Source organism: Danio rerio, chromosome 3 (genome assembly GCF_049306965.1).
Source record: "Danio rerio strain Tuebingen ecotype United States chromosome 3, GRCz12tu, whole genome shotgun sequence".
Classification (NCBI taxonomy): domain Eukaryota; kingdom Metazoa; phylum Chordata; class Actinopteri; order Cypriniformes; family Danionidae; genus Danio; species Danio rerio.
Window position 1 is genome coordinate 27,957,463 of NC_133178.1, and position 16,469 is coordinate 27,973,931.

Sequence of the window (16,469 nt, forward strand, 5' to 3'; positions counted from 1 at the left end):
AGCTTCAACTGTGATGGCTCATACCACTATACTAAAAGTGCTGTACCAACAAAGTGTAGATTTGAGACTGCTATTTCAAGTTTAGTCATCAGTATTGGTTCTATTAATTTAATTGATGTGTATGTTAAGCTTAAATGGAGGAAATGGGTTGCGGCTAATGGTCATCTAATAAAGTGGTTCTGGGTAAAACTAAACAGCTCAATCAGCTGAGAAATGAAACTGGCAATTAAGTCAATTAAACAGACATCTAGATGATATTTAGTGCGTTCTCTTGCATTTTCTGATATATGCGAGCAAAAAAGAGGGTGAATACTTCATCAGGGTGAAACATCATTCAAAATGCTCAATGCCCTTTTTTAAATTCTGTGTATGCAATAACAAATCATTGTCATTTTAACAAATAAAAGGAAACAATATCTGCCATCTCCGTTTCTGCAAAGTTCTTTTTGAAATAGATTTTTATGACAAGACTACTGTAGACATGGATTTTCTGTATTCCTCATCCTGTCTGTCTGTGTACTGTACCTGAAGTCTGTGTTGCAAGTCCCATGCAAGAATCTTTTCACATATTTTCAAGTTTAAGCCCATAGATAGTGAGAGAAAGAGAGATAGAGATGAATTGCTGAAACATTCAAAGTACTCCTTTTTTGCTGATTATTTCCACCCATTTTCTATTAGTTGGTATAATAGTAGCTTTTTAAGGTTTCTTTTAAAGATGTTAAATTATCTTTTACTTGTCTTGGACTTTTTGTTGTTGTGGAAGTTATGAAACATCATACAGTAACACCGGGAGTTAAAAAGATAAAAATAAACTTAGAATTCCATTAGCAAAACATCCATAAAAAGCAACCCATCTGGTGACGCATCAGTGTTGTCAGTATGATTTCTTCTATTCTTAGACACTCTTCAACTGTGCGCAAATTCAGCTGATGCTGATCGGCTCTGATTTTCTTGCTTCATGCAGCATTTTCGCTTTCACAGTGGAGAAGAAAATAAAACCTTGTCATTGGAATCTTATTGTACAGTACATGCCTATGACATGACATGTTACATTTGCCTAGAAAAAACTTCTGTCTGTTTTATGGGGATTTGCATATTGTGGAACTTTATGGCCAGGAATGTATTTTTGTTCAGGAGTGTGTCTGTCACTGGTTGAGCCAAACATGCGGACACAAAAGCGGCTGCAGTGATGTGTGTGTGGCAGCGTCCCACTACTTTTCGAGTGCTGACACTGCTGTCAGTCAGACAGTAATTGACATAATGGGATTGTCAAGCTCTACAACAGGAATGCAGTCGATCGTTCTTTTGTGGTAGTACTACGAAGGAACACAGTCCATTTCCTCAGTCTCTTTAACTCTCTCTCTCTCTCTCTCTCTCTCTCTCTTTTTGGCCTGTTTCCAGTGCAGAATTGCCCTTACACCAAGTTTATTTGGATAAATCCATGCCGCTGGGGTTGAAGAATATCCCATAAGCGCTTTGCAACTTTTATTAACATCTAGTCTCATTGGTGTGGCCATAATGATTGGTTACTTTTCTAATCAAGGCACAGCATGTCTGCACCTGCCTGTCGAAATGCAGCGCTCGCAACCAGATGTTTCGTCTCTGCAGAATATTTTAATTAGCTTTTTGTCTCTGCTCGCCAATGGGTTTGAATATAAAAGTCTGAATTTCACTTTACTGCAAATTTATTTAATTATTTATCACTTTTTATTTTGTCGTTTCATATGAATTAATTTATGGATTTGTATTTCTAAAATGTCAGCTAATTGTATTTGTAAAATGTGACATTTTAATGGTTAAGAAGATTCTACATTTATCTTTTTTTATTACTTTTTTTACTTGTGCAAACATTTAACAAAAACCTTTTAAAATCATTTTGTGATGTAACCGAGTTTCTAAAGTGATTATACTGACCACACTAATGTGATGCTAATGTAAAGTGAGTCTTTATGCTTTATTAATCTTTTACATAAGTGCGTTATGACATCCTCGGCAAGTCAGAATTGTTCTTTTCTTTTGAATGTGCTTGAGATTTACTGATGTTGACTCTTATTATAAATAGTGCATATTTACATGAGACCTAATAATTATGCGCAGCACAATAGTAGCAACTGATCTTAACTTAATGTTTATAAAACTATGATCTATACCAGGGATGCCCGAACTTTTTTTGCATGAGGGTCTAAAAACCAAATATCATTGAGAGCCGTGGGCTGAAGGTAAATATACCAAACTATATTATATTAAAGTTGCCATAATATTTTAAAACAAATAGAAAGCATTACTTTAAATATTATTTATTAATACAGTATAAATAAACCAAAAAACAAAAAAGCTATCTCATTTACACTCCCCAGCCACTTTCTTATGTACACCTTACTAGTACCGGGTTTGACCCCTTTTGCCTTCAGAACTGCCTTAATATTTTATGGCATAGATTCAACAAGGTACTGGAAATATTCCTCAGAGATTTTGGTCCATATTGACATGATAACATCACACAGTTGCTGCAGATTTGTCGGCTGCACATCCATGATGTGAATCTCCCATTCCACCACATCCCAAAGGTGCTCTATTGGATTGAGATCTGGTGAATGTGGAGGCCATTTGAGTACAGGGAACTCGTCATAATCAAGAAACCGGTCTAAGATGATTTGGGCTTTATGACATGGCATGTTATTCTGCTGGAAGTAGCTATTAGAGGATGGGTACACTGTGGTCATAAAGGGATGGACATGGTCGGCAACAATACTCAGGTAGGCTGTGACATTTACATAATGCTCAATTTGTAGTAATGGGCCAAGAAAATATCCCCCATACCATTACACCACCACCACCAGCATGAACTGTTGATACAAGGGAGGATTTATCTATGGTTTCATGTTGTTGACGCCAAATTCTGACCCTACCATCCAAATGTCGCAGGAGAAACTGAGACTCATCAGTGCAGGCAATTTTTCCAATCCGCCTCATGGTTGGATGTGTTGTGCTTTCAGAGATGCTCTTCTACATACCTCGGTTTTAACGAGTGGTTATTTAAGTTACTGTTGCCTTTTTATTTGCTGGAACCAGTCTGGCCATTCTCCTCTGACCTCTGGCATCATTAAGGCATTTGCGCAGAACTCCCGCTCACTGGATATTTTCTCTTTTTCGGACGATTCCCTGAAAACCCTAGAGATGGTTGTAAATCAAGTAGATCAGCAGTTTCTGAAATACAGACCAGCCTGTCTGGCACTAACAACAATGCCACATTCGAAGTTACTTAAATCACCTTTCTTCCCCATTCTGATGCTCGTTTTTAACTGCAGGAGATTGTTTTAACCATGTCTACATGCCTAATGCATTGAGTTTCTACACTGTGAGATGTGATTGGCTAATTAGAAATTTGCCTTAACACGCAGTTGGACAGGTGAACCTAATAAAGTGATGAGTGATAAAATGAGTGTAAAACACAGTGGAGTTCAATGCTGAATACACTAGTCAAGCAGAATCTGCCTTTGACTTGATTTGCTCACCAAAGTCTCTGGATTGTCGGATGACAGTGTGTATATTTTAACAAAATCTGATTCATTTGCACCATTTAATTGAAACATTTAATCTCAATTAGCTTTTAACAACAAAACAAACAAGCAAAGGGATACATTAAATTTTAATTGACAATTTCGAAACCATACCCATCATTCTCCCTCTCTTCTAAGATAGGATGACGGGTTACCTTTGGCCCCCAGGCCCTCTAGTTTGGGCATCTCTGATCTATACTTTAATTTCATTTTCTCTAATTTCAGTCATTTTAAAAACAATAAATTAAAAATATGTAGTCTTTTGATATATTATTGCATCTTTTGTTAATGAAATAAACACAGTTGTACCTTGTGCTGCATCTGTTTTCTATTTTCTCCAAAATATAAGTAACTTTTTTATTATTATATTATATTATATTATATTATATTATATTATATTATATTATATTATATTATATTATATTATATTATATAATAAAAGTATCTTGCTTTACATTTCTGAATGAAAAATTGTAAAAGTTACTTATACACTAATGTTACGTAACCTTTTTCCATTCTAATTTTCTGTACAACACAATAATCAGCATTGAAGCGGCCTTCGCAGATTCCATATGGGCCCACCAACCATTCTCGTTAAAGTAAACGCTCTTAAACGGTTTAATTGCGTGTATGTGGGCAGGGTTTTGGCAGCGGAGCGGCTCTAGAGAGCTGTGGAGTAGTTCTCGCTGTGCGGTTATGTAGACATGTTGAATGTGTGACTCCCCATGTGTGCCGCTGCTATGAGACGCTGTCATTACATTCTCAGTGGCCGGCGTGACTCATTCGTCCCGTTCTGTGACTCAGCTCTCAGCGCAGATGCTTCCCATTGAAAAACATCTCATGGCGATGGAGGTCAAGGGGAGGCTGACGAAATCGCTGACATCAAGGGAGGCGTTTCTGCTTTAAGATCACCCTCATTTGAGTTGAAGTACCGTGTGTGTGTGTGTGTGCGTGTGTCTGCTGTACTGCGCCGTCTAGATTTGTTCGCTGTGATGAACTGTGGAGATTAAAGGGGAGATCAGCAGCAGATAATGTCTGGTTCTGTCTGCGAAAAGAGAAACCCTCTGGCCTCTATTTTCAAACACACAGTCCCACAGGGCCGTTTGATGCAGAGAGCAGTCAGTAACTTTCCCAAACAGAGCCGCTCTTACAGAGACAAGAGAGATGGACCCCCACTGCTTCACTTCCTCACAACATACACATGGTCAGATCAAGATGAACAGCGCCGACGTTTTGGGTTGGGTTGCATTAGTATGGCCTGTGTGTGTGCGTGTGTGTGTGTGTCAGAGTGATGAATGGTATTGTCTGATTGTGGTGTGTAGGGCTGCTCACCTACAATGGATGTTACTTGGTCCTGAGGACAGAAGTGCGAGCAGGTTCTTTTATATTACTAATAACAAAACACAACACATGGGATGAGTTTGCTTGCTGGCGTAAATATACTACCATGCAAAATCATAGGTTCATTTATTTATTATTAGAAGGAAAACTCTAATAAATCTGAGTCCAAGGCAGAATTTGTTTGATGAAAAATACATTAAAATTGGGAAATATTATTAAAACAACAGTTATTATTATAACAGCTTAATTATTATTTTAAACTATTTTAGAATGATCTTTCTGTGACACTACCCTGATTTGAAACTATAGATCAGTTGAAAACAGCTGTGTTGCTTAATATATTTATAGGATTTTTACAAAGGGACATCATTTATGTATCTACATATGTACAATCGAAAGCATAAAAAAGGAGCCCTACTGTGAGATTTGACTTCTTTTTTAAATGTTTCCCAAATTATGTTCAACAGAGCAGGAAAAAGTTCACAGTAATATTTTTTCCTTCTGGAGAAAGTCTCATTTCTTTTATATTGGCTGTAATAAAAACAGTTTTTGATATTTTTAAAAAGACATTTTAGGGTCAATATTATTACCTCTCTTAAGGGGTCATGAAACCCCCCTATTTCGGTTCAAGTCTACCTCAAATTTTTTTTCAAAAAATGCTCTGAGAAAAGCGTGGAGCTCTGCAAGCAGAGGGCCAGCAGATGAAAAATGGGAGAGAGCAACTGTTGTCAGTTGGCTCACAAAATGAGACACAAACCGTGAGACCCATGATTTTATAGTTTACAAAGTTAAAATGCACAGAAATAAGTAATTTCAGTAATAAATAAGTAAATAAGTAGAAATAAGTAAAATAAGTAAGTAATTTAATGCCCTCCTACATCTGTTATTTGTAATTTCATATACACATAACCACAATTTGTTATATCATAGTAAAGATAATCGTGTTTATATAAACACTATAAATTTCTCGCCTACTCAATCCTGGGGTCTGAATGAAGACACCGTGGATAGCAGTACAACAGGTCTCTTGCCCTTTCTATTCTAACCATAAACCCTCCCGGTAATCTGGAGGATTTTAAAAGCTGAATGAAGCTGATTCCTGCAATGCCGAAATGGGCACTTTTGCAAACTCTCTAATTTCACTTAATTTTTAATGGCAACTTGTTAGCCATGCTCAATACAGCAAATAATGTTGTTTAAAACAAAAAAGAATAATGATTTTAACTGTTTTAAGCAGTTTTTATCACTTGCTGTTTTTGGCCTTAAAAAGCTGAAACAAGCTGATTTCTGCAACACAGAAATGGGCACTTTTACAAAATCTGATAGATGGATTGATTAAATGTTTAAACTTCAAATGTCCTCACTTCAAATAAATAAGAAATGTTAGGTCACGTCACTAATAAAATAATCAATAGTGTTAAACTAATGACTGGTTTATACAGAATCACTGAATAGTTCTGGAATTGTAATCAGTAAATTCATGATAATCAAAAAACACCGTATTAATCAAGTCAAGAATTTTTTTTACAAATGGTCCTAGATGTAGAATGTAGAAATTCAAATGTTTTAGTGTAAGATATGGCTCACATAAGAATAAACTGCTACAAGTGTGCAGATCTACTTATTCCAGGCTCAGAAAGGATCATCTTTCTCATTTTCACCGTCTTTGTCTTGTCATGGACTTGAGAACATGTGCACCCAGTCTTGCCTCGAGCTCACCCCTGCTCTGGTCTCAGTTTTTATAATGAGCTGGCCTCAACTACTGTACAGAACTGACAGAAACAACATTTTTTTTGTTTGTTTGTCCACATCCACTGAGCGTGACACTAATTTTCAGTGTGTTTGTTTCTTCTTCCCAGGATGGTGGAATACTCCCTTGATCTCCAGAACATCAACTTCTCCGCCATCAGAACAGTGCGTGTGCTAAGACCTCTCAAAGCCATCAACAGAGTACCCAGTGAGTAAACACACACACACACGCTGTACACTTTCCCTCGGAATGCTGTCATCTGCAAACCACAGGTGCTGCGCATGCTTTGTTTTGTTTTGATTCACTGGATTTTTCTGTTTGTTTTAATGCCAAGCTTCAAAATCACCTGCATGTGTCCCCAACCCCTGCTTCATCATTGGGTTTAGCGTGCAGGTCTTCCGGAGCAGAAAAGCTGGAATGAATCAAAGAGGATTTTAAAGCTCTTACTTCTCTGCCACCACCATTAGCAGAGCCAGATTAATCCCTCCTGTAATTGGTTAGAAAAACAGTTGTCCTTGAACAAACGCCATCATTTATATTCCTCTATCTCACGTTCACACCCCTTCCAAAAAAAAAAAAAAAATGTGGCCTTTCTTTGAGTTTCCGTAAGAAGGGCAGGATTTATCAATATTTCAGTGCCCACGGCCATGGTGTAACACATAAAATATGAATTCTAACTGAATTAGCTCGCATTTGATTTCGCAGCTCGGAAGTCTTGATGAAGAGATGGCGTGTGTTCGAGGGGAGGGTTTCAGAAAGTGTTTGTGGAATGTAGGTCTTTGTGTGTTAGTGCGTTTGTATGTCGGGGGAAAAAATAGATTTCGAAGATGCATATACGCTCTCTGTCTCATGCATGTCGGCATACGGAATCAAATTAACATCCACTTAGCTGTGCTTGTAGCATGGCGAATTGTGGCAAGGTTTTATGCAAAGCTTTGTAAATGGATGGTTCATTAACATTGAACATTTGATCACCGTTAGCACATTTTTGAGTTGGAATGTGTAGATCAATATGTGTACTGGTAAACTGGAGATATCACTAGGGCTGTAACGATACATTCACGGTTCAATATGTTTCTGGATAATGAACTAAATTTTATATAATCTCAAAATTGAATGCATAAAAATAATATGACAGATTAATATTAGCATTATTATTGCTATTTCTTAAATCTATGTAAAGAAAAACAGTTCAGACTTGACCACTTTGGCTAGTTAGGATGCTTTTATTGACAAATTTATATTTAGAGGTATAGTTCCTAATGGGGGTTCTTGCTTCATTATTATTAGCACATACAAAAGTTCTGTTTTAACCCTCTGAAACAATAACTATGCAAATACATGAGGTAAGGATTAAATCAGGGTGTATTATAAAGTCTTATTATAAAGATTCGAGGATGGCTCTGCTGTAGCTTGCTGTGTAGAGGGTCTGTCCTTCTGCTATGTGGTCTGTAATGCTAAAACTTGAGGGCTTGGTAGTCTGAAATAAGACAAGACAACAGCCAGTAGGTGCACAGGTATATTTGAACCTCTAAAACAAGGCTGGGGAACGTCCAGTCTCCAGGCCATATGTGGCCCACGAGACAATTTGACCAGCCCGTCGGTCAATTCATAATCAGGAACCCATCAGGAAAGAAAAATAATGTCTGTGATAAAAAGTGACAGTCAATTAATAAATATTATTTACAAATAAATAAATAAAAAAAGAAATATAATATTATAGATTCATTCATTCATTTTCATTTTGGCTTAGTCTCTTTATTAATCAGGGAAGCCCTTCCGGCTGCAACCCATCACTGGGAAGCACCTATACACTCTTATTCACACTCATACACTACAAACAATTTAGCTTACACAATTTACCTGTACCGCATGTCTTTGTACTTGTGGGGGAAACCAGAGCACCCGGAGGAAACCAACGCAAACACGGGAAGAACATGCAAACTCCACACAGAAATGCAGAGGCTCGAATTAGTGACCTTCTTGCTGTTAAGTGACAGTGCTACCCACTTTGCCACCGCGCCGTCTTAAATTATAGATACTATATAATACTATAAAATACGCAAGTCCCTAAGTCAGAGTAACAGTTGGCGTAAACATACAATATGCACGTAACATTTGCACCTTTGAGGTTCTCATCACTGATAATCATGGCGACAAGCAAGAAAAGAAGATGCAGAATGTCGCACTTTTCAAGAAAAATGGACAAATTATTATTTTTTGTTGAAGTTAAAGGCAAGCCGGTGTGCCTAGTCTGTGAGGATGCGCTTGCAGTGATGAAAAAAAACAATCTTGAGCGTCATTACAACTCAAAGCATGCTAAACTCAATGAGCTGCAAGGACAAATGCTCTTGGATAGAGTAAACGCTCTTTGGCAGAGTTTGGGTGCCCAACAAGCAGCTTTCACAAAACCGCAGTCTGACAGAGAGAATGTTATTGGTACAAGTTTTACTGTAAGAGACCCAATAGCTTAAAAACTCAGACCACAGTCAGTAGGAGAGTTTGTGAAAGTGTGTCTTGTTGCCGCTGCAGAGCTGCTCGTGCCAGATAAAGTAAACATTTTCCAGAGTGTAAGTTTATCTTGAAGAACTGTCGCAGACCGAATAACTGATATGGCACAAGACATTGAAACAACACTTAATGACACTGGAAAAAAATCTAGTTTTTCTCTCTGGCCTTCGAAGAAACAACAAACATAACGAAAACCACCCAGCTAGCTATCTTTGTGCACTGCTGAGTTTGAAACAACAGAGGAATTGCTGTCTTTGCAAGCCATGCATGGCTAAGGTGATGATTTGTTTAAGCAAGTTGTTTTGGCAATGAACAAATTTGTATACCATTCGAAAAGTTAAGTGGCCTTGCCACAGTGAAGCAGTTCTAACCACCACATTAGAGAGGTTAGTGATATATACAGTATGTTGAATAATTTAGTGTAACCCCTAAATGATTATGATTTACAAAACTGAAAATGGCCCTTGATAGAAAAACGGTTCCCCACCCCTGGTCTAAAAGGTAGATGGCAGCACTATGCCTACATGGCCTGGCTGAACTATTGCTGTGCTCGATTAATATTTTTTTTATATATATATATATATATATATATATATATATATATATATATATATATATAGACTTAAGTTGCTTGGCTTGAATAGACTTTAAAAGGTTTTCATTTCACAGGACAGTAATGACATCAGAATAACTATTCATAATTCTAAAGCTGTATTATTAATTATGCTAGGCATATTTACTTGCCCTCATGAATAGACCATTTCCACTTGTAAAATCAGACGTTCCTCATAATCAGATTCCCTCTTGCATTATATTCAACATAGGCTAGAATAGCTACTCCTGTTGACACTGTAAGTGTTTGTGCTTACAGAACATTCACACTGTGAATACAGGCATTTGTTGGAACTACGGAAAACTAGCAGCCACAACTCTGCGTGCTATGAAAGAATGAACCATTTAAAACACGATGTGGTAATTTAAATGATGCAAATGCATTCACTTTGTGGACTATCACAAACATGTGCATGCAAACCATGAATACTACCTGCACGGCTCTTGATAATGCACAAAGTAACTTGAGTTACTCGATTCTTGTGAAGTAAATCAATTGCTTTGTGCAAAGAACTGAATGTTATTTACAACTTCAATACATGCAATTCCTCATCAGCCTGGCCAAGCTGTCTGAGCAAGTCACTAGCATATCATCCAATAATGACGTATTCGGTGGCATGACCTCTGCATCTCTCTGTGGTAAACAAACCCAAGTGTGCCAGCTCATGTGAGATTTTGCAGCCATGAATATGTCTTTATGCAACAGAGTATGAAGGAGGAATTGTAATTTTGGGTGAATTATGCCATATAAATATAGTAAGCTGACTCTTGGATAAAACAAGATCAGTATCACAAATCATATCATCAGTACATACAAATGTTTATTATTGCTCAAAGTTTCAATGTATATTTATACCCCTAGAAATCACTATATTCATTTGTTGCAAAACAACAGTGCAAACATTCAGAATTTTTCATGTTGTTCCTAAAAAACCTGGGAATCTTAGCAAACTATAAAAATGCATTGCCAAGAAACATCTCAAGCACCCTCAATATTCTCATCAGGTAATAGTGAATGGCATCCCACTTGGAAACTAAGCTCTTTTTGCAATGACCTTGAATGACCAGACTTTAATTCATCCTTTTCTCTCCTGTTGTTATTTTTGTGATTGCCTTCATTTCTCTGTGAGCGGTCTAAGAAACAATTACACACATTTTCTAGAGGTCCAGATATTCACAGCGCTATTCTCTTCACCTGTCCACATTGACTTTTGAAGCATTTGTGTGTTACAGCTCACAACTTGGTGTGTTAATGTGTTCCATCAGCGTTGTGTTAGTTCCCTGTTGTGTTTCCCCCAATCACGCACACTGCGGTAATCACATGCTGCTGTTCTCCAATCAGAACGGACACACACCCTTCATTCAATCCCAGCAGTGCTTCACTAACACACGAACACACTCTCACTCACATAAACAAATCTGCAATCCCACTGACAAGCTACTGGATGGACGCTCACAGAGACTGATGAAAAGTCTGTGCGCTTGAAATATTACCTGTGTGAGATTCTGTTAACACATTTCTATTTCTGAAACCATGGTGTGCCAACTTTGGATTTTATTTTGTTTGTTTCAGGTCATAGTGACACAGCCTGTTATATCTAAATAAAGTGAGGTAAAAATGAGTTTAAAAGTAACCTAAATGACAAATAATATACTATGACAACATCGTTAACACTGGATCTACTAGAATTACAGACAGGCTGTACCCAGACTGGTGAAAGGGGTGGTTCTTTTTTTCTCAAAATAGTCAACCTTTTTGCAGTTATTTGCCTCGTTTTCTGTTTAATTATGAGATTTAAAAATCTGAATTTAGGTGACATTTTAAGTACTATTTTGAGCTAAATAGTCAAATATTTCCTAAATATTTAGAATAAAAAAACATGACAATTTTCCTATTTTTTAAAATACAAATTTATTACATCATATATCATTAAAAAATAGTTATTTATGAGGCAAATAACACACTGGCCAGCACAATTTCGCCATTTGAATAAAAAAAAACATAATAACTATAATAATAAAAATAATAATAATAAGAAAAATTATTATTATTATTTTTTATTATTATTTATTTTTATTATTATTATTTAAAGCTTCACAATTTTTCTAGCCTCTCTTGTAAAATAAATAAATAAATAAATAAATAAATAAATAAATAAATAAATAAAACATTGAAAATGTAATTCATGTACAACAACAATATCCAAAATGGTATTCATTCAACATCAAAATTAATTTTAATAATGGCAGCTTTTGGTGCTTCACACTTTTTTATTGGTCATGTTTCCTATTTAGGAATACGGTCCAAGATTTAGAATAAAAGTTACTTGTCAAATGTCATTTGTCTCTAAACAATACAGTAGTGAAAGATGACTTCCTTTATGTCAGACGTTTTCTTGCACAGCTGGATGCTGGATGTTGGATGTTGAAGAATAATAGTTTGCAATGGCCAAAACTGATTAAGTGAAGTCACACCAGGATTCTGCTTTTTATGATGGCATAGCAGTCAAAATAGGACAAATGAGCTCGTGAATGGGACAAATTCTGGAACTTTGTCTGTGAGGGGTGGGTCTCTATGGGCCTGACATAACTGTAGACTGACCATCTCAGATAAGATGTCATATTGTCACTTCATATTTACATTTAAAGCTTCTATTGATATATTAGAATTAAGCTTCAAATGTTTACTTTCCTATTTTATGAGATTTTCGTCTAAAAATACCATCTTTTTTTGTAATACAATCTATAAATGTGTGCAGGATACTAGACCGCCTGCAAAGATGCAGACCTCATTTTGTCTGGCAAGCAGGAGAGCAAATTTTTTTTTACTGGCCTAAATATGACATGTCTAAAGTAAAGTTATGTTTTTGCTGCCATAAAGTTATGTTTTTATTTGCAGGAAGTTGCTAGGCAACAAAGGCACACACTCAAAAGCAAAGGAATAGGTAGCGGACACTGAAAGGCATGCAATCAATTTAGAAATAATTAGAACTGTTTTGTGTTGTCATTTTAATAAAAGATGGTATAATTTAGGAAATATCAAGGTATTCATTTTAGCAGTTATTCAATTATAAAATTAAATAAAAAGGTCAAAAAGACCGCTTCTGAGGTTCTAGTGTTAAAGCCGTAGTTATTCCAAAACTGAAAGTATTTCCATGGTTTACATTAAACCTGTATGAATGCCTTTTTTATTCTGAACACAAATTAAGAATATATTTGGAAGAATATGGATAACAGTTCCACAGTATCCCTATTGTCTTCCACTGTATAAAATAAGGGCAGAGGTCGACAAAAAATGTTTGGCTATCCATATTCTTCAAAATATAAAGTGTTCATGTTTGTATGAAACTGATTAGTGTTTAGTAATTTGTAATTAATATTATTATTTTGAATCAAACAGTCTCTTTGTCTTTTATTATTTTAATAGTCCTTTCTACTGCTTTATTTTTAAATGTATTCAGTCGTTTGTCTTGAATTATTTTCATGTGTTTATTTTCTGTCTTTTTATTTTACTTTGACTCATGTACTGCACTTTGGTCAGTCTTGTAACTGTTTTGAACCCCCAGGGGTCTAAGGGTGTTTTGGGTCCATGGACAAGTTTTGACATGTACTGACATTTGTGTTGTTTTCAGTATGTTAAAAACATATTAATGGCTAAAGTGTGATAAACAGCACAAGCTGGGCTACAATAATACCTAAGCAGCATGTGTGTATGTGTTAGTGTTTTTGAGTAAGACATGTTTATGCATGATTAGTGAAAATCTAAAATTTTGAAGTCACTGAAATAAGGCCGTGAAACACACAGAGAACATTTGTTCACAGGACTTTTGAGAACCGATTCTTGCTTACTTGCTTACAAAAAACAAAAACTAAACAAAAAACTAAATTACATTTTCTAAGTCACTTTTTGATTGTAAATGGTCTATGCGAGAAGGCGTGAACTATCATTACTAATGCAGTAATTCACACCTGAGAAGACAAATACCTGCATAATGAGCTGCATAATGAGCCATCAGACAGGTATGTGGTGTTAGAAGGAAATGTTTCGAGAAAAAAATCTGAGAAAAAAACAAGTTTATATATTTTTATGTTTGCAGTTTATTTAAAATATTTTTAACTATCACACAAAATAACCAATATACTCTTGTGAGAGTCACCTAACAGATTCAATTGATGTATTGAGCTTATTTGTATGATCAAAACTAAAAGTGTAATTTAAGTTCATTTCAGTGTTATGAGGAGAAGACGCATCATAACGCGTATTTGCGGTTTTTGACCCCTGGGGGTTATACGTGCTCCATAAATAAATATACTTAAACTTGTAATGTATGGCTAAAAATACGCAGATTTTGTGCATTGATTTTCAAAGGAATGGAAAATTCTGGGTAATTGTAAGAGATAAAGGTTGTTGTATTTTGTGCTAGAATACGAAACCACTGTTTTCTTGAATAATGAGTTTCCCAGTGTGTATTGCTATTTTGTATAACAACGATTTTGTGTGTCTGTGTGTTTGTGTAGGTATGCGCATCCTGGTGAACCTGCTGCTGGACACTCTGCCCATGCTGGGAAATGTGCTCCTGCTTTGTTTCTTTGTGTTCTTCATTTTTGGCATCATTGGTGTACAACTGTGGGCTGGACTCCTAAGAAATCGGTGTTACCCAGAGGAGAACTTCACCCTGTAAGTACCAAACGAGGTGGGCTGGTGGGCTTAAGGGAGTAAGAGCGCTGGGACTGAATGTACCAAATGTCCTAATAATGATTTAATTGAGGCACTGAATTCAAACTGCAAGTTAGTTTAGATGACAGCTTAGGTTTACAAGGAGAAAGGGATTGAATTCAGCAGGCCGGATCTTCTAGAAGATGCATTTCAGATCGGACTCCATCATTGGATTGGACTTGTATTTCCAATGTCCTTGTCTCTCTCAGAAGAGATGTGAGCCATGGATATTTTGGGATCTGGTGGACAGTGTGGGCCACTGAGCATATTTTTAATTCAATACCATCTTATCCTCGCTATCTATTCGCTCTCATTTACATTTTTTAAGATGTAAACTAGTCTTACTTTCTCTCATCTTCTCAAGCGCATCCTCCTTTTTAATCTCTCCTCTCATCTTCTTGTTTTTACTGTCTACCTGCACTAAAAATGCAAATGCGGTTCCACCCAGTCGATGGCTCCAGTTGATTAAAACTCAGATTGGCGTCCATATTCATGAGTGGGTGTCTGCCTGAGGTTACCGTGCCAACCGTGGTCTGCCTGCCTCTCTCTGCTGTGTGATTAGATTTGAAAGGACTTACGGTGCATGGCAGTGAAAGACGCCCTGCGCGTTTGTTTGTTTGTTTGTACGCATGTGTGTGGGATAAAGAGGCACATGTCTGAGTTTAAACGTCATTTGAGGCCTGTCTGTCATTTGTTGTCTAGCAGCGAGTATATTTACAGCCTGGGACTATAGTCAGAGTTTTCAAAAGAAGAGTCTGTCATAGAGTCTCTAGAGAGAATGCATGATTTTCCATTTGCTTTGTAACGTCTTTAAAGTTTACACTCTGATTTCTTTATGGTATTTTTTTGGATGTTGAAAAGAATATATGATTCATAGTTTAAGTTTAGTTTGATTTACATGAGGAATTTCTATATGAGTTTCTTTGATTATTCTCTAACTTCAACTTAATTCATCTTTGTTTCTATAGCAAAGCAGCTTAACATAGAAGTTCCAGTAAATGGGAACTGTGTTAGTCCAGTTTTCAGAGTTCAGTTTAGTTCAGTTCAGTGTGGTTTAAATTTCACTGCTGGAAGTCCAAACACTGAAGAGCAAATCCATTGATACACAGCTCCATAAGTCCACTTCGAGAGGTATCCATTCTCAAACATTTAAACTATTTTTATTATGCCTTTTTAGATATTACTTTAATTACTTTAATATTTAGTATTAAACTTCACAACTTAAAAGCATCATGTTTATATAGTGGTTGCTATAGAGGTTGGGTTTGATCAGCTACTCCTTCCAATGTTTTGTTGTCTGACTCTGGCTTTAACTTGAATAGTAAAACTGCTATTGTTATTGTTTGTTTTACTGTGTGTGGGAAGTTGCCTGAGCTGAAATTCAGATAAGGTAATGAGTGTTTTGTTTCTGATGTATGCTGCTAGTGGTAGACCACCACAACATACTGGCAGTGGTAATTTTGTTAATGGAAATAAGGGTTAAAATGTTATTTTCCAAGACTAAGATGAGATGAAGACAGGGCAACGTTTTCTGTCATGTGACAACTGAAATCCATCCGCGGTCTCCTGAAACCCTGTGAAATAACTAGGTGAACATAGCCTCGAAAAAATTATGCAATTTTGAGTGTGCCTCATGCAAGTGAGTGAACTTGACAAACCATCGGTAGAAAACACACTGTTTTATCTCCTATACAATTTAAGCAACAACTGCTGTAGTTTTGCACATTTGAAACAGACACATTCATACAGTCACTCCATGTCTTAAAACAAACAAACAGAGCTTATGTGGGACTGTCAGTGTGATGTGAAGGAACATCCTAAAATATGAAGACCTGTCAGGTAATTTGAGCTGACATAATCATAGACCAGGTAAACAATAAATAGTTATTTTCTCTCTCTTATAGCATTCTAGTTATGACTTGTTTGGAGTGTGATGAACATTTGGGCTAGTTGTAGATGAGTTTGGAAGCAACTTGTA

General features: G+C 36.4%; 1 protein-coding gene across 4 annotated transcripts in view; it reads left to right on the top strand.

Annotated features, from left to right (window-relative positions):
* Positions 1–16,469, top strand: part of cacna1ia (calcium voltage-gated channel subunit alpha1 Ia) — a 413,851-nt gene that overhangs the window by 245,507 nt on the left and 151,875 nt on the right. For all 4 annotated transcript variants that reach the window (XM_073944536.1, XM_073944538.1, XM_073944539.1 and 1 more), the window contains 2 exons: positions 6,761–6,858; positions 14,293–14,452. In XM_073944536.1, the coding sequence (XP_073800637.1) occupies positions 6,761–6,858; positions 14,293–14,452 (258 nt within the window). The remainder of the gene's footprint in view (positions 1–6,760; positions 6,859–14,292; positions 14,453–16,469) is intronic.